Below are 19,207 nucleotides of genomic sequence, written 5' to 3' on the forward strand. Positions count from 1 at the left end.
CCTAAGTACAGGATTAGGGTGCCTAGCTCACCCATCTGTCGGCTGGGACTCAGAGGGGGCTCGAGTTGCAGTCTTTTGAGTCTCAGCCGACCACTAGGCCGGGTGAATGGAGCCGGCCCTGACCAGAACAATCAGCTCTGGTGCAGAATGGGCTGGGCTACACCGCCCTAAACGTGGCCGTGGTAGCATCATCCCCGATGCGCCGCCCGGGCCGCGGGGTCCGTGTCCCGCCCCGTGAGACGGCCCTGGAAAGCGCGGCTCCCGTGTGTGCAACTTAGAAAGTGACCGAGCTGCAGGGCAGGAGAGGTGCCAGCCTAGTGCGGTCCCCGCTGCGCCGCGTCCGATCCCCCGGCCCAGACCGCGTTTGGCGGCTCGCCGCTCCTAGCCCTGGCCGGCCCCTGCGGCCGCTCGCAAAACGCGGCGAGCGGAACCCGCACGCGGAAGCGCCCGTCGCACTGAGCATGCCCAGTGGCACAGTCGAACAGAGGAGTTTTTTTTCTTTTTCTTTTCTTTCTTCTTTTTTCTCTCTTTCTTCTTTTTCTTTTTTCTGGGTCTCCAGCAGGAGGCCTGTCCCCCACCCTCAGTTCAGACCCCCGCCGTCCCCGAGCCTGAGCAGCTAACCATGGCCGAGGTGTCCGGCGCCGCGTTGTCCCAGGCGGGTTGGTAAGTGCCGCGTCGCGCCGGCCGCCCGGCCGCGGGCTCTGGTCGGGCCCCAGGGAAGGTCGGGAGAGGGGCGCCGGGGATGCGGCGGGGAAGGCGGACACAGCCACCCGCCCCCGTCCTCTTGGGGGCCCTCGGGGCCGGCTCCGCCCCCGGCGCCACGCGGAGCTCGGCGAGTGTCCCCGCTCCCCTAGGGGCGGCGGCCTGCGACCCGGAGCGGAGCGACCGCCCGCGGGGAGAGAGCGAGGCCTCCGGGCCGGGGAGCGGGCGGTGGCCAGGCCCGAGCTGCGCCGCTAGGGAGGACCCGCGGAGCCGAGCACGACGCGCAGCCGCCCCTGGCGGGTGTCGCTGCGGCGGACGCGGGAGGCGGCGGCCTGTGGGAAGTTGGCGGGAGCACGGAGCCCAGCCCCGCGAGGCGGCCGGAGCCGGCCGGCTGCCCTGGTTTCAAACTACCGCGCCGACAGGAGCGCCGCTGCCCTTGCTGCACGCTCAACTTGCGAAGCAGAGAATGACCACCCCGTTACTCGTGCCGGGATTGCCCCGTGGAACTTTTCTTGAAAGGATGGCGTTGGTCTGATTTTTTAAAAAAGACTTTTTCAGCCGTGACTTTTCGGGATCTGATATTACAGATTATTACAAATTATTCGAAATTAAGCAGTTTCTGGAAGTTCAGCAATTCCAGTTGTAAACATCCAGTTTAATCCAGCGTCGCTTTTCCCAGCCTGGCATAGGTACCTTCTGGACTGATGGTTAGGGATGAGGGTGAAACACAGATTATTTTCCCCAGATTTCTGAAGCTACACTTTAGTGAGAAGGGCGAAGCATCAAGAAAACTATTGCAGTGTTAGCAAACCGTCAAGACAGAGCGTACTTTATGACTGAAGGAGAGAAGTGGGTTCTGACAGATGGTGAAGAAAGGCTTTGTAGATGTCTAGAGTTAGGAAAGTGCTTATTGTTTGGGAGAAAGGACGCTGGGTCCCAATGGTTCCTGGAAGTAGGAAGGTGTTTGAGGATTAAAACCAAGGAGGGTTAAAGGATTGGAATTTGACTTTGATCATAAAGTTTTGATGAATAGGGCAGGGTCATCACAACCCTGCCAGTGAAGGTTTTGCTAAGTGACTTGAGAGGCCTTTTTTCCCCCTACTTTACTCACAGGTGTGAAGTTGAAGGCAAAGAATTGTTAATTAACTTTCTCCCCTGACATGACTAGAAAGTGGTTGAAATAAATGTTGATGTAATGAGACTGGTCCAGTCCAGTGTGTTTACTATTTATTTAATAGATAAATACAGACCTCTTCCTCCTCCCATTACTGGTACAGTAGTTAAAAATTTCACTTTATTCAGTTTTACTTCTATACTGGAATGCCTCCTTCCATTTTCTTGATTTTTTTTTTTTTTTTTTTTTTACAAAGTTGTCCACAATAATCTTAAGTCTGTCTTCATTTCAGTTTATGTAGCCCAGGCTGGCCTCCAACTCCTGATGGAATTGCTGGTTTGCATCACATCAGACCTGGCATCTATTTGAGTTCTTCATTGAGTCTTACTCTTAGAAACTAGTGATACCCCTTTACTTACAAATAGGGTCTTTGGAATAAATTCTGAAACAGGGCTATATCCTCTAGGTAGGTTTGTTACTTTATTGGGATCCAAGATTCTAAATTTGTTTTCTTTGGACTCTTAAAGCTCCTCTTAAAGCAGAGAACTGTGTATTATTTTTCTGTGGGATCTTTGATACCTAGAAATATACTGCATAGTAAGTTGAAAGAGTTGACCTTGAAGTAGCCCGGTCAGTCACAGATGCCCACTTAGAATGCTTTCCTCCTTTCTTAGAGCTGCAAGTCTCCAGTGGTTACATTTAATCCTTTGCCACTTTGTATTGCAAGTTAGATTTACACATTTCCCTTCTACCAATCTGCTCTACATCAGAAGAGCCCAGATAAAGGCTAGGATCACTGAGGCTGGTAGGAGTTTTCTAGAATCCTGACCCATGTTGACCAGTCAAAGTTTGTGCCAAGGAAGGAAGGCCTGGACTCTCCTCAGTGATGTGGCTTGTACTGGGCCTTTAATTAGAGACTTAAGCATGCTCTCATTAGAATTTCAAAGGTCTAAAGGGATAAGAGTGCTGTGAAGAGAAGTTTAGAGAACAGCTTTGAACAACTCAGTTCTGACATCCAGATTTCCCCTCTGGGGTTGTTGTTGACTCTAAACAAAATAATTTGGGACTCAATGGTACTAAAGTAGTTGTAGGTAAACTGAAATGCTAAAACAGCTACACAGTTACTAATCTGTTTATTCACTGTATGTGAAGTAGGGAGATAATAGTGAATGGCTTATGTTGATAATTAGATGCAGAAGACCAATTTATTGAAATCTATTGGGTTGTTTATGAATATTTTAACTCTCAGATGTTCAGTAATATTCCAGCCAAATTCAGGGCTTTACAATATAAATTAAGCAGTATTATACTCCCAACAGCCCCACACCCCCGGCCTGTAGCACAGAGGATTAGATTTTATGGACGTCACTTTCAAATGTAGGGATTTTTTGCAGTAAATTGGTTTAAATATCTAAAATGGTACCTTGGTCTTTCGTAATGTCTACTTCTATGCATAAAATAACTTCATAGAAGGGATTTGGCTTTATATTTGTGTAGGGAACAGTATTAATCATGTCGTGTGTCTTGTTTTTCCTCAGTCATCTATAGAGAGAATTGTTGGTTTCTACTTACTGTACACATTCACATTATGTTTCTGAATCTTTTATTTTTTAAAACATTTTGCATGTGATGTGAATGAGCCAGGCATGTGTATATACGTCTGTGCATATGAGTGCACATTCAGAAGCCAGAAGAGGATGCTGGGAGTCCTCCATCATTCTCTCCTGATTACACTGAGATAGAGTTTCTCACAGAATATGGAGCTTGTTCCTTGGTTTTGGATTGACTGTTACCTAGCAAGCTCCTGTGGTCATCACGTCTCACTGGGGCTTGCTTTACAGGTTCCTGTGTCACACCAAGTCTCTTATCTGAGCCATTTTCCCCTCCCTCCCTTCCTCCCTGCCCAGTCTCTCTTTCTTCCTTCTCTTTTTCCTCCTTTTAAATGTGTTAGGGAGAATGTAATCATTGAATTTATGTTTGTGAGACCATGTTGTCTATAGAATTAATGTTGTGTAGTTTAACCAAATTGCAAGAGTAATAGTTTGCTCAATTTCTAAGTTGTAGAACCAAGAGTATGCTCAAATATTCAGAGAAAAATCCAGTACTTGTAGTGCATTGTGATTACTTCTCATTTAAATGGTTGATTAAAAATAATACATTGCTCTGTGCTTGTAATCCTAGCCTGGGCTTTATACTGAGGCTGTCAGAAAACCCATCAACAAAGACAGGATTAAATCCTATATTTAAAAGTGGAATTGTTTGTTTTTTTTTTTGTTTGGGACAGAAGTTTAGTGTGTGGGGTTATGTCACAGTGAAAGAACTCATCACTTTAATTGGATCATCTAGACCTATGTTTTGAAGTCTTAAGTTCTGAAAACAAAACAAAACACTATATTGTGTGTTTTGTTTTCTTAAGCAGTTTAGGGTTGAAGATGTATAAAGTAGTTAATGTGTGTTTTAGGCGGGGGCATGGTGACTCACAGCTGTAGACCCTGGATGAAGCTAGAGGATTGCTGTAAATTCCAGGCCACTCTGGGCTGTAGAGAGACACCTTGTCTGAAACAAAAACTAAAGAAAACAAAATTTTATTTTAAAGTATGTTTTTGAAACACAGAACACTGATGGTTTAATCACAGAACACTCCAGGTATCTGACTCTTTTTTTTTTTTTTTTTTTTTAAAATAGAATGGAGGAGATAGAGTCTGATGTTAAAGATCCCCTTCCCGCCCTTCCTTTGGGCCATCTCACTTTGGCTCCTGGGACCACACTACCATCTTCTGGCCCATGTACATTTGTTACTCTTCTACAATTAAGAAAGTGCAGTCAGCTCCAGTGCTGGAGAGCCACCATTGGCTAAATAGTGCAATGGAAATAGTGTCCTGTAGAGTACAGAGGGAGTCACTCTTCTGCACATCTAGCCCTAAGGAAAAGAAGTGGAGCAATGTTCAGACTCATCATGGCTGGATTTAAGGTCCTTCTTCTTCCTTTCATATCCCACCAGTAGAAGCTTCTCTGTAGCCTTATTAATAATCACAATAAAGAGTACGATTGTCATTCTTCAGCCCACCCTCTGTGCTTTTCTTGTTTGGTTGGTTTCAGTTTTCTTAGAGGCACTCTCTTCCCCAGGAGACTGCTGGTGAGTGAGCACTCAGTCTTAACTGAAAACCGTGTCTTAGCAGCACTGACAGAACCTTTGGTAGGTAGAAGCGTCAGTGTAACTACTGACAGTAGTGCTAGTAGTTGCATAATATGTTTATGAACAGGATATAGGAATTTTTATTCAGCCTTGTTATTCTGTAGCAACTCTCACACACATGTAAGAACAGTATCGTGCCTTCTCTCCCACATGGTCTCTCACACACATGTAAGCACAGTATTGTGCCTTCTCTCCCACATGGCCTCACTGTATACTCTAAGCTGACCTTCAACTATGACTTTTGCTTCAGCTCTCCTAGTGCTGGCTGGCACTGTAGCCAGTTACAGCTGTGGGCGGCTATATGAAGTCTACTGTAGCTACTTAAGCTACTTATTAACTACATATTATTCATTTATTTCTGAAATTGTGAAATGCATTTTCTTTCCTTTTTCTTTTTTTCTACCCTTCCTCCTATCCACTTTTTCTTTGAGACAGTCTCACTACATAGCTATGGCTGTCCAGGAACTCACTATGCAGAAGGCAGGCTAGACTGGAACTCCCAGAGCTCCACCTGCATAAGCCTCCTGAGTGCTGAGATTAAAGGTATGTTCCACCACACCTGGTTTATGCATTTCATCACCACTTTCATACAGATGTTCTTGTGTACTCTTTTGGGAAGGATCAAAAATCATAGTATCTTTTAGATGCTGAAGAGACACTATAAGAAACCAGTTGTTTTTATTTGGTTTTCAAGGAGGCTTATTGGAAACACCCTTCTTCATTTCCTTCCATTATTTTTAGCCAGGTTCTCACTATGTAACTCTGGCTGCCAGCCTAGAACTTGCTATGTAGATCAGGTTCGCTTTGAACCCACAGACATCTGCCTACCTCTGCCTCCATCTTCCAAGTGCTGGAAGTAAAGGCATGCACCACAATATCCAGCTTGGCAACACCTTCTATATGAAGATATTTCCCCCTCTAGTGCACATTGATAATCTCTCTGTAGTTTATATTATTTGCAAAGTTAAAATGTTGAAAGGAGTATGCCTTTGTTAACATTTGGCCATAGAATATGTTACACATCCCTTGCTGCTTCTCTTGATGGTGTAAACTGGGTATTTTGTCAGACTGTGTGATTTTTTTAAGGTGCTGTTTGCAGTCATTTTTGGTGACTCACCTATAAATCTAGTTTCAGCTGCCTGTAGGCTTGACTGCCTCAAGCATGAAGGAGGTCTATAAAGAAACTTGCTGCCTCAGCAGGTTGAAAATAAATTTCTTCTTTCACACAGCAGCATTTGCTAAATCAACTAAAAACCACATAGTAACAGTTCAAGAATCATAAAAATAGCACATCAGCTTACTTTAGCTTATGTTTTCTCATTCTGACAAAAGGAGAATATTAGCATTTTATTTATATTACACATAAGTTCTGCAGTCGAAACTTCTTAAGGTCTACAATGTATAGGTAAGAGAATATCATTTGTACAATAAGTAGACTATCCTATCAGCAATAGAAAAACGTGAGAAATACTTGTGGAACCATAGTCCAACAAAGAAAAGCAGAAAGGGGAAAAGAAATATGCGATAATCTGACATGTTAAGAAATTGTCAGGTCAAAGATGAAGAGAACAGAGAAGAAAGTCATGATGGTGGAAGGGGAGGACTCAGCCTAATATGTACTGTAACCTCAGTATGTGCACTTGTGTGCCTGTGTGTGTGTGTGAGTTTGTATATGTGTATATGTGTGTGTATGTATATGTGTGTGTGTGAGTTTGTGTATGTGAGTTTGTGTGTGTGCGTGTGTGTGTGTGTGTGTGTGTGTGTGTGTATACCAGCACATTCCTGTGTGTACATAGGGCCTCTTTACATCATTGCAGCTTTGTGGTTTTTAAGGTAGAGACAAATAGATCATCTCAGTGGTATTACATGTATGCTCTCTTTATATTAATAAGTTAATATAAAGAAACATAGCCCCAGCAGTACTGTATGTACTGAAGTACTCTTAGAAAACATTTATGCTTCCTCTGAGCAAGGTACTGTGTTTGTTTTGGAGTGTAGTGGTGTATGACAGGTAGAATTTAAACATGTTCTGCACTGTTGTTTTTCTTGCTGAGTGGTGTTGAAAAACATCTGAAAGCAATTAATCCAGACTTGGGAGCCTGGAGAACTTTCCAGTGTAGTAACATATGTGCCTTGCTTGTTGTACGTCCTGTCTTAACACTGTGTCTGATTTTTGTCTAGGGAAAATCAGGTAGATCCAGCAATTTGTCTGTGTAACAAATAATTATTGAACATGGTGTTGTGGCAGGCACTTATAATCAGTACGTTTAACTTTCATTTTGTAGTTAATAGAAGTTGATGAGTTTTAGTCAGGGGATGGGGGTGAGGTAGAGGTGATGTCACTCTGCACTGCAGTAGTTGGAGCTGAGCAGAAGTAGAAGGTGACAGTTGAGATGGAGATCAATAGGTTGATTTCTGAGATACTTGTGAATGTCTTGTCAAAGCATGAAGAGTTTACAAAAAGGGTATTAGAAGTTTTATGTTATCCCATAACAACTGCTACAAGAGTGACAAAGGGAGTGGTAAGGAATTGATTCTACTTTTCAGGCTTACTCACATTAATCAGTTATAGTTTAGTTTTTATGGAGACTATGAGAAGATTACCATATTTTTCAGATGGTTCGGTCATAAGCCAAAAGAAATATTATTTCTTCAAAAATCTCATCTTAAACATGGCTGCTTTGAATTCTAAACCTTCAATATAAGAACCTTTGGGGACATTTTAGTGTACTGTAATGTCCATATGTAGCTACTGAACACTTCAAATGTGTCTAGTCCAAGGTCAGATATGTTATAACATGTAGTGAGTTTGGAAAATTTAGTGTAAACGTATAAATTTTGCAGTATTTTATTGTTTATATATTAAAATAATATTTTCAATATATTAATATTAAAATTATGAAGTTAGTCTTTCTATTTCTATTCACTGTAAACTGTGACTGCTAGAGGGCTGGAAGGTGGCCCAGTGCTAGGAACACTGCTCTTGCCGAGGACCTGCATTCAGCTCCCCGCACTTATGGCAAGCGTGTGGCTGCACCTTGTTGTCCAGCTCCAGAGGCTGCAGGGAGTCTGGGGCACCTGCCCTCAGGGACATATACCCACACACAGACACAGATGCACACATCTTTAAAATATTTTATCTCTGTTGGACTCTGGCTCTGAGAACCAGTCTCTGAGAAGCTATGTTCAAATACTGAAAAATTTCAGCATTTTTAGAGGAGATCCTTTAAGCACTGAGAGGTAGGGAAAAATGCTTTAGAGTGTATTATAAAGCCATTCATTCTTCTAACAGAAAATGGACATTTCTTTTAAGAGTTCTCAGAGCATGTGATTTGGCCAGTATTTTATTGACTTATTAACAATAGAGATAGAGCAGTTTGAGTCATAAATAATCTAAAGGTTCTTTAAAAATGTGCCCATACCCCACATGATCTAGATCTAAAGTTCAAGTAAAAAAGTTCAAGTGTAGACGTTCAGAAGACTCTGCCATGAAGACTCAGGTGAAGGCATTTGCAGCCAAGCCAAGACTTGAGTTTAATCCCTGGAACTCCCATGTTGGAAGGAAAGCCAACTCCTGAAAATTGTTCTTTGATCTTCAAAAGTGCCCTCTGGCCTATGTGTCCTACTGTGGGCTGAGGAGCTATGGGACCAGAGGAGCTGCCCCAGAGTGAGAGTGGGGTCAAGGCATGCACAAGCCCCAAAAATCTCATCCTGAGATTGGCAGGAGTTCGTTTGCTTGCCTCCTGTCCTGGGTTCCCCCAACCCCAGGAGTTCATGTAGCCTGGTAGCCAGGTTAAATTTCCCCTCCCCTTATCAGGCCATGTGTGGCAACACCTGGAATTCCTCCTTATAAGTGATGTACACTTATACCAAAAGGCTCTATTGCCCCAACAGTTTAACATTCCCCTCCATTAAATGACCCTTCTCACTGAGGCTGTCTCCCGAGACACTGTTCCAGACCAATCCTGACTTGTACCCGCTCTCAGGATCTGCTGATCTACTTCTATAAGTAAGTGGAATAAAAATAAAAAGTGTTACTAAATTCTTGGGACTGACTTTGCAGAGCTTGGACATTAATTAAGGCGAATTTTGTAAAATACCTAACATGAAACATTAAATATTAAATATTGGTGGAAAAATTTTCTAAGTAGAGTCATACTTGATGGCTTATGATTTTATAAACTTCTGAAAGGAAAGGATTAAGCGTAGGTTGCTCTTTTGTTAACTTTCAATCATGAGCCATGGAAAACACTGTTTATTGGTTTCTGGTTAGGACAGGAAGCATGTGCAGATGACTTGTCTGTCTCCACTTAGTTCCCAAGACTCCTAATAGAGCACAGGCAACTGCCTCTGGTGATAGCCTTCCTGATGGAAGTCTTGAGGTGGTGTAGGATATTAAGTGGCAATAGCAATAGAGCAAGGGTATGTCCCTTTCTTAGAAAGCAGCTGTAATCTTGGAGGTTTCTGATCTAGTGCCTTCCACAGATCTTTTTGTAAACACCATGTGCCCACCCTCTAATACTTCAGAGCGGAGATTAAGCTCCACCATGAGTTTTGAAGAGGAAAAGCATATGCTAAGCTTAGCCAATGAGATTTTGGCTGGATTGTGTCCATTTGACTTTTTCCTGTGTTTGACTTGGCGTGGGAGGGAAGGGTCAGTGCCCAGGATGTCTGAATCATCCTGTCGTTGAGAGACGGGGATACACCTTTTCTCTCGGTTTGGTTGCTGTTGGCAGTTTTCTACTGACTTTATCTGGTTGCTTGTCTTGTTTTGTTATTAAACCATTTTTATCCTTGTTTATTTAATCAGTTGCACTTCATCAGAAGTCTTTATTGTTTCTTTGATAATTAAAAGTTGATTCACTTTGAAGGTTTTCAAATGCAAATGTTAAACACATTATGGTTATGTGGATACAGTACAACTTTTGTAGTTGTTTTTCTTTTCATGTCTACTACATATTTGTTGGTGCAAAATAGCCACCTTAAGTAGTATTTGACTTTGTGGGTTTTTGTTATTGTTTGTTTATTTTTCAAGATAGAGTTTTTCTGTATAGTTCTGGTTGTCCTGGAGCTCCCTCTGTAGGCCAGGCTGGCTTCTAACACAGAGATTCAGCCTGCCTCTGCCTTCTTTTTTTTTTTTTTTCCTCCATTTACATTTCAATTGTTATTCCCTTTCCTGGTTCCAGGCCAACATCCTCCAACCTCTCCCCCTCCCCTTCTATAAGGGTATTCCCTTCCCCATCCTCCCCCCATTACCCCTCCCTGAAACAATCAAGTTCACTTGGCAGGACCAAGGGCTTCCCCTTCCACTGGTGCTCTTACTAGGATATTCATTGCTACCTATGCAGTTGGAGCCCAGGGTCAGTCCATGTATAGTCTTGGGGTAGTGACTTAGTCCCTGGAAGCTCTGGTTGCTTGGCATTGTTGTTCATATGGGGTCTCAAGCCCCTTCAAACTCTTCCAGTTCTTTCTCTGAATCCTTCAACGGGGGTCCTGTTCTCAGTTCAGTGGTTTGCTGCTGGCATTCGCCTCTGTATTTGCTGTATTCTGGCTGTGTCTCTCAGGAGAGATCTACATCCGGTTCCTGTCAGCCTGCACTTCTTTCCTTCATCCATCTTATCTAGTTTGGTGGCTGTATATGTGTGGGCCACATGTGGCGCAGGCTCTGAATGGGTGTTCCTTCTGCCTCTGTTCTAAACTTTGCCTCCCTATTCCCTCCCAAGGGTATTCTTGTTCCCTTTTTAAAGGAGTGAAGCATTCGCAGTTTGGTCATCCTTCTTGAGTTTCATGTGTTCTGTGCATCTAGGGTAATTCGAGCATTTGGGCTAATATCCACTTACCAATGAGTACATAACATGTGTGTCTGACTGTTGGGATTAAGGGTGTGGGCCACCACTGCCTGGCTTATATTTGAATATGCTGATGAACACCTCATCTGTTTTCTGCTGCCCCAATTACCAGTATTGTACTCACTAAATTTTCTAGCAGTTGTGAAGATTTTGCAGAGATGGAATAAAGAAAAGACATCTGTCTTTATATGACTATATGTGTCCTCTTAAGGAATTGAGAGTTTAAGGTGGGATTTATTTGCAGTAATGGAAGAGTTCAGTGTTAGAATATGTGTTAACAAGTATGGGATAATGAGATATACTTAATATATAAATGATCATGACACAATTCAATCTGTATACTGAAGTCTGGCTCTCTTAAAAGCACAACAGAACTTTGCGTTTTGTTTATCCATAAATGAATAAATTTAGCCTTACATGAATATGCAGAATGGACTGAGGCATCCACTACTAAATGGCCTACTTTAGTTAGTTGGGGTTAGGCTTTGGGCGCAGCAGAGTTCTCATAGTAAAGACGTCTAAGTTCCAGCCATTTCCCTCTGTCTTAAAACAGCCCAGTGTTCTGGGTCAGTTCTGCTTTGTGTTTTGGTCACCTTGCTGGTTGCACATGTGAGCCACACAGTAGTGTGTGGTATCACTTGGCACCTGTCGGTATGATGGACTCCAAGCACCTGCTCAGTTGTCTTCTGTAGTTTAACAGGTGTCCCTTGGTGAATCTTTGGCATATTAGAGTCAAGGAAGACCATTCCAGAATATTGTAACTGCTTGCATGGGCAAACCCAAGCAGCTGTCGTATCTCAGTTTCAAAGAGAAGTGTTGTCAGGAAAGGGAAGGACAGTGGAAAGAAAACCACAGAGCCTGTTCTTTGATGATGAGATGACATTCGTCACATCCTTTGTTTCTAAGAATTTTAATCTCATGTCCTCCTGAAAGACATTTTGAGAACCGTGGCCCAACTCAGTGATTCTTAAGTTATCTGTCAACTAACGTATTTCCAGTGTGTCAGATTAGTGACTTGCAAATTGTACAGTCGTGAGGTAGTGTTAGTTTATTCCACAATTCTGTGCTCACCACGGTTTCTCTCCCTGTTCCATCACCCAGCAGCGAGAGAGTTTGTAGGTTGGCATTGATTTGATCTGTGGCTCCTACATGAAACAGTTCTATCTGGAAACAGAAATTTTGAAATAGTGATACTTGGAATTATGTTAAATTTGGGTAAATTGGTAGGAATAGGCAAAGCTCTACTTTTGGGGGGCCTTTTACACTTTTTGATTTAATTTGACATTTATAAAAATTAAAGTGATAACTCATGCTTATAAATATCTCTTCAACTTACAAATCCTTCCTATTTTATATCACATTTCTCAGTAATAAACTTGCTTATAAATGGGGAATTATAAATATTAGTGATGGTGTATGGATGTAGTCTCAGTACTTGGGTGGCTAGTCCTACATAAGACCATTTCAAAACTGACAATGAGTTAAATAGGTATATGGATATTATATATTGTACATATATTTTATATCACACCTATGTCATATATAAATATTGCAAGCCTCATTGTAGGTAGATACATCACATCGTAGGTTTCTGAGGCCTCTTTAGTATTTCAGGACTTTTCTCACTTTTAGCTATGAATTAGTAGTAGGCCACATTTGGTATTATGAAGCTTAGCTGCCGTTATATTGGGTACATTTTACCTTTTGAATTAGTCCTGCTTCATATTTTCATGAAAAGTAAGTTCGAACTGGGTTGTTGGTAGTCTTTAAAATGCTTACCTTATTACAATAGTTTTTTTGTATAAATTGAATTGTTAATGGTTATTGGTAATGTTTTAAGCAAAAATATAAAGAAAATACATATAGGTACAGGTTTCTATGTATCTAAGATATAATGTTTTCTTATATTTTTCTTTTTTTGAAAATAGATTTTCTCACATAATATATCCTGATTTTGGTTTCTTTTCTCTCTATTCCACCCTGCTGATCCCTACCTCTCCTCTCATCCAGACCTACTCCCTTTCTTTCTCTTATTAGAAATGAACAGGTTTCTAAGAGATAGTAATAAAATATAACAAAACAATATATAATAAGATAAAATAAAAGCCATCTCATTGAAATTGGATAGGACAAACCAAGAGAAGGCACAAGAGTCAGAAACCCATTTATTCTAACACTCATAAATCCCCTAAAACTCTAAACTGGAAGCTATAATATGTACACAGAGGACCTGGTGCAGACCTGTGCAGGCCCGGTGCATGCTTCACTCTGAATTCATATCTTGTTTATGCTAATCTAGATGGTCTTGTTTTCTTGGTGTCCTCTAACCTATCTAGCTCCTAAATTCTTTCCTCCTCCTCTTCCACTGAGCTGTGATTTAATGGAGATATCCCAATTGGGGCTGAGAGTTAAATAGTGTCTCATTCTCTGTGGAAAGTCTGTCTGTGGTATTAGTTTCTCTATCTGCTATAAGAGGAAGCTTCTCTGATGATGGCTGAACAAGGGCCATCTTATCTATATGAGTTTGGCAGAATATTAGGAGTCATTTTATCATGACATTTTTTTAGGAGCAGAATTGTCTGACTTTTACCCAAGGTCCCTGGGCTGTGTATCTTGTCTCAGGTTCTTGGTCTCCCAGGCATTGCTGGGTATGGGTTCCAGCTCATGGAATGGGTCTTCGGTCGAATCAGACATGAGTTGGTCACTCCCATAAACCTGTACCACCATTGCCCTAGCATATCTCGCAGGCAGGACACCATTGTAGATAAAGGGTTTGTGGCTCACTTGTTGACATTTCTCTTTTGGAATTGTGAGGAATACATCCTGAAGATTACCTTTCTGTAAGACATACTTTCAGAGTTCAAGGTAGGCTAGTGCTTGGCAGAATATTTTTGTTATATTTACCTTGCTTGTTGCTATGATAGTCTGCCTTGTATTCTCTCTATAGACACTTCCTTACTCTTCTCTCAACAATATATCATCATCATCATCATCATCATCATCATCATCATCATCATCATCATCATCATTCCTGAATTCCCATTAAGATTTAGTGTGGCTTCGTTTTAAGTTAGCAACCCACTGTAGGACTTCATTGAGACTTAGCAGTAGATATCTTAAAGTGTAAAGAATTTAAACAAAGTGAGGGGGTGGAGATGGCCCAGTAAGTGAAGTGGCTGGAATTCAGATTCCTAGCACCCATGTAAAAGGCCATCTGTATGCATAGGTACATAGGTACCCTCACAGCTGAGCCATCTCTCCAACCCAGTCAAACATCTTCCCAAAAGGCAAAGTCACACTTAGAGAAAAAATACTTAATAAAAATTACTAAAGCATGTTTTAATTATAACTTCATTCACATTCAGATTAATAAATTACTGTGAATAAATGTTTATATAGAATTTGTTAGTTATAATAGTATACAACAAAAGTAGATTATCATGAGAGATTGTTGAGAAAAAGAAAATAGTAACAAAAATATCACTGTTTAGTGTTATATTCAATTAGATTTCATATTCAATTAGATTTCATCTAACCTTTTTCTTTTTCATTAGTTCTTTGAGGATTTTGTACAATGCATTTGGATCACATTCACTTTTCTCCTGACTCCTACATCCATCCCCCTTTCCTACCCACCCAACTTTATACTGTTTATTTTTATTTTTAATTACTATTTATTATTATTATATATTTTTAAACCCATAAAGTACAGTTTATGCTGGCCATATACTTTTGGATGTGTGGCCTTCACTGGAGAGAAGTCTACCTTAAAACTGACTCTCTTTTTCCTAACTACAATCACCCACCAATAGCTCCTTGGCTAAGGGTGGAACTTACTGCCCACTTCTGTCTCCATGCTAGAATTTTGTCTTTTCTTACTCTGTACAGGGCTTGTGCATACCGAAGTTCTCTGAATTCCTATGTGCTGCCTTTCTATATCGAGGCAACATTGTTTCCTTGTAGTTGTCTACCTCCTATGGCTTTTACAGTCTTTCTGCCCTCTTTGCCATCATTCTCCCAGGACTTGGAGTAGGGCTTCTGATAGAGATGTTCTGTTTAAGGCTCAACTGTCTCTGTAGTCTCTTGCTCTCTGCACCTTGATTGCTGTGGGTCTCTGTGCTAACTGCAGTCTGCTGTACTACAGTCTTCTCAGATGGGGGTTGAGAAGTTCATTAATCTATGTGCACGATGATAAGTCATCAAGAGTTGGTTTAGTTCTATGTCCCTTTATCAGAGTAATACTCCTGGGTTCTCCCTAGAGCCTCTTCCTGTCTAGCCACAGGTTCTTGGCCCTGATAATAATGCCAGGTATGGGTTTCAACTTTTGGATTGGGTCTTAGACCCAGCAGAAAGTGTTTGGTTGCTACTATAACATTTGTGCTACTAGTGTGTCAGTGAGCATGTTTTTTTAGGCACTTCATTGTTGTAGCTGTCATGGTTCACAGTTGGGCAAGATTGCTAATTCCTTCTTCTCTGGTAATACATGCATGATGCTTTCCAGCATTATGAAAGACACCCTTGAGGGATGAAGCTTCTAGGTCAGTACTGGTTTGATTTCGACATGTTCTGTGACTCAAATACCTTCAATAATAGGGTCTTACTGTCAAGTTCTAGAGGGTAACCAATAGTACTGGAAATAGCCTCTAATGTTTGGGGGTTGTGGGAGTTGATTTGTCAGCAAATCTGAAGAAAGTAACCCATTCCTGATGCTGAGCTTTTAATCTGTTATCCTATGGTATTCCATAGGGTCACTGTTGCCTTGCTATAGGATAACTTCATTTAAACTCTTTATGTATGTATATATTTTATGAAAGTCATACAGTTTATGATTTTTTTCAAAATGTCTTTAGTGTTATCCCTCTGTATAATGACTCATGTACCCTGCCCTACTGTTCTCTTCCCATTGAATCTTCCCTGTACCACTTTAACCCTCTGTACTACTACACTTTGTCTCTCCACTCTTGACATCTATGTGTGCTGGCTGCAAGGCCCCAGGTATCAAGAAGAACCGGAATCTTATGAGTCCGAAAGGGAAGGAGACGGGCTGAGAGGAGAGTTCTGTCCCTGGCATGCAGTCTTGGGACTTGGGCAAGCAGAGTGGAAGTGGGAGAGGGCAGATGCAAGTAGCTTCCCTGGGTCTGCACCGTGTGTGTCGGCCGTGGGGTCCCTGGTGGCAAGCAGGTCCATCTACTTTTTAAGCTGTGTAGTTTGTGCTTAAGAGTATGGGCTCTGAAACACAATTCTCCTAAACTGAGGTCAATGCTGGTTCAACTTTATTTTGGGCATTTTTTTTTAGTACCCACTTTTCTCTGTTTGCTGATGCATATAATGGCATGAATGGCTGTAGGCCTCATGGGGTGTAATTAGGAAGATTAGAAGTTAATCCAGATCTTACTTAGAACAAATGCTTGGCATTTGATGAGCACATGATAGATGCTTTCTTATCAAGCTTGTCCCCAGTTAAATAACTCGATGACTTGCACCACAAACAAGATGCATAGATCAGCCTTTTTTTTTTTTTTAAAAGTTGATATTCTTTATTTTATAGTATTTTTTTCTTTTGAGAGGACTATTTTAGGGATTTCTAATTTTCTAGCGTCCAGTAATGTTTGGTAATCTCTCAAACATGAAATGGCCCAGGAAGATGGAATATTGATATTTTATTTTATTTGCATATTACAAATAGAAGTTTGCTATGGATTTGTGAGTATCCAGTCCCTTACTGTGACTAGTAAATCTCAGAAAGTGAAGGAAGGTGATTTCATATTCTCATTGAAATGTTGTTGCTTTAGTATTTTGATTTTATTTTTGTAAACTTGGGTTTCTCCTGAGTAATGGGATTCTGCCCTTAAAATGAAATGTGCGGAACCAATTATGTAATGTGAAAATTTATGGAACAGTGCTAATTTTTTTTTAAAAGAAAACTGTTTGAATGAGAAAGACTATCTTTACAGGGAAAGATTATGTAATTATACCTGACATATGGAATTAGAAAGCATGGCTGAAGACTCAGAGCTGGCTTGCTGCCTATTTTTGTCAATAAAGCTTTATTTAGACACATCCATAAGAATTAATGTACCCATGGTTCGTGTCTCATTTTATGCTACAGAGGAAGAGTTAAGTATTCATAACAGAAATAAGATGGCTTATAAAGTCTACAGTTTGTACTTTGTAGCCCTTACAGTAAAGTTTGCTGATGTCTGCTCTGAGTAATTTGTAAGTAATTAGTGACATAGATGTATTACTCTGTTGTGAGAAAAAAAAACAAAAACAAAAAAAGCCAACAGAATAGGTAGTGTATGCTACTTATTCCAGAATTTGTCAAACAGTATAGCAAAACCATCACAACCGTTGATCTTCCCCTTACACAGTGACTGGTGAGATGAGGGGTGAGGACAAATTAGTCAGCCCCAAGTATTTGATTGGAAAATGCAAGGACTTGCAATTGGCCTTTGTCAGATGCAGATTTGTAAGTGGCATTTGAAATGGTCTACTGATTTCAGTAGAGCTTTTCCATTATACCCTGAGGTGGATACAAATCTTGCATTGCCTTTACTCTAGATTTCTATCACAGGGACAACTTCCACATGCTTTAGAATGTCTAAAACAGAAGGGATTTTGTTTTGCTGAAATGCAAGCTTATTTTTAAAGAGAAAATTTTTAAATTAAATTTGTTTTTTGACAATTTTATACATGTGTATAATGCATTCTGATTATTCTTTCCCCACATCTCCTTCCACATACTTCTTCTCGTGCACCCTGTCCTGTGCATTCCTTTTTGAGATTAATGACTTTTGGGTGGTTTGTGTTCCATTTAGTTTAACAAGGGCCATCTATGTGACTTTTGAATTAGAACTTTTTAATACAGAAAAGCGTATGTGTCTGAGCTTGGAAAAAAAAATTAAAACATACCAGTCCTCACCAGGCACAATAGCCCATGCCATTAATAATGGCACTCCGGATGTGGAGACAGAGGTAGGCTGGTCATTGTCAGTTCCAGACCGGCTTGCTCTACATAGCAAGTTCCAGATCAGCCAGGAAGAAACAAAACAAAATTAGAAAACACCAAAGAGAACTCCCAGTCATTAATCCTGAATAAAATGTAGGTGTTTTGCTTTTAAACAGTGAAACATATTTTGGTAATCCATCATATTTAAGTTTACCTTACTTGAGATCATCAGAATGCTTATTCGAAATTGAGCCCAAGGAAAATTAATGTTTTGATTGACAAAGGTTGATGATGTTTTGTAATAGGGTTTAAGGACAAGCTTGTCATATCCTTGACTTTTTGAAGATATGACTCTCAAACTTCCAGGATCACTAGTTTTACCTTGTAGAGATCTAGTCACTGGGATTCATTACACAATTTGAATTTTTAATATCATTCTGATATAGAAATTATGCTACTGCTTCTTAAATGTTTACAGTAAAGGCAATTTATGTATTGAGACTGAAATGAACAGAGTGATTTAAAAGCAAACGTACTCTCTTAAATGGAATCAATAGCAGACAGGTACTATTACTGGGAAAGCCAGGTCCTGAGTGTACTAACTTAAGCACTTGTGGGCGGTTTGAATAGCTCCCATAGGCTCATATACCTGAATGCTTGCTTATTAGAGAGTGATCCTACTTTACAGGTATTAGGAGGTGTGGCCTTGTTGGAGGAAGTGTGTCATTGTGGGTGGGCTTTGGGGTTTCAAATACCCAAGCCAGGCCCAGTGTTTCACTCTGCCCACTGCCTTTCACTTTGGATGTAGAACTCTAATCTACACACTAGCACCATGTCTGCCTGAATGCCACCATGCTTCAAACAGAATGACAATAGACTAAACTTCTGAACTGTAAGCAAGCCCAATTAAATACTTTCCTTTATAAGAGTTGCTAGGGTCATGATGTCATTTCCTAGCAGGAGACCATTGACTAAGACAGAGGTTGGTACCAGGAGTAGGGTATTGTGACCTGTCTGACCATGCTTCCTGTTGGTGGGATGTGTGCACTTTGGGACTGACTTTGGATTAGGGAAACAGAGAAATGCTTTAAGTGGGCTTTCATGGGCCATACTAGCAGGAGCAGAGAAGTCATTGGTGCTAAGAGGAATGTGTATCATGATGGCCTAGCTTAAGATGTTTCAGAGGAGAAGAATTCTGTTTATAGCCTAGAGACTGTTCTTGTGATGTTTGGCAAATAAAAAGACTACCTGAGGCTAACTTGAAGACTGTTGGTTTAATGGTGTTAGCAGAGAAGATTTCAAATAGCCTAGTAGTGACTGTGTCAACTGGTTATTGGTAACAAGTCTTATGTAGATCTTTAAATGAGAAGTTGCAAGTGGAGCAAGTAAAAATACAA

General features: G+C 40.9%; 1 protein-coding gene across 13 annotated transcripts in view; it reads left to right on the plus strand.

Annotated features, from left to right (window-relative positions):
* Positions 1-457: 457 nt before the first annotated feature.
* The window catches only part of Tdrd3 (tudor domain containing 3), a 146,368-nt gene continuing 127,618 nt past the window's right edge, over positions 458-19,207 (plus strand). For all 13 annotated transcript variants that reach the window (XR_015638042.1, XR_015638040.1, XR_015638041.1 and 10 more), the window contains 1 exon segment: positions 458-663. Coding sequence is in view for 4 of the 13 variants with exons in the window: in XM_087585824.1 (XP_087441950.1) it covers positions 623-663 (41 nt within the window). In the remaining 9 variants the exon portion in view is untranslated.

This window comes from Rattus norvegicus, chromosome 15 (assembly GCF_021556685.1).
Source record: "Rattus norvegicus strain SHRSP/BbbUtx chromosome 15, alternate assembly SHRSP_T2T, whole genome shotgun sequence".
NCBI lineage: Eukaryota > Metazoa > Chordata > Mammalia > Rodentia > Muridae > Rattus > Rattus norvegicus.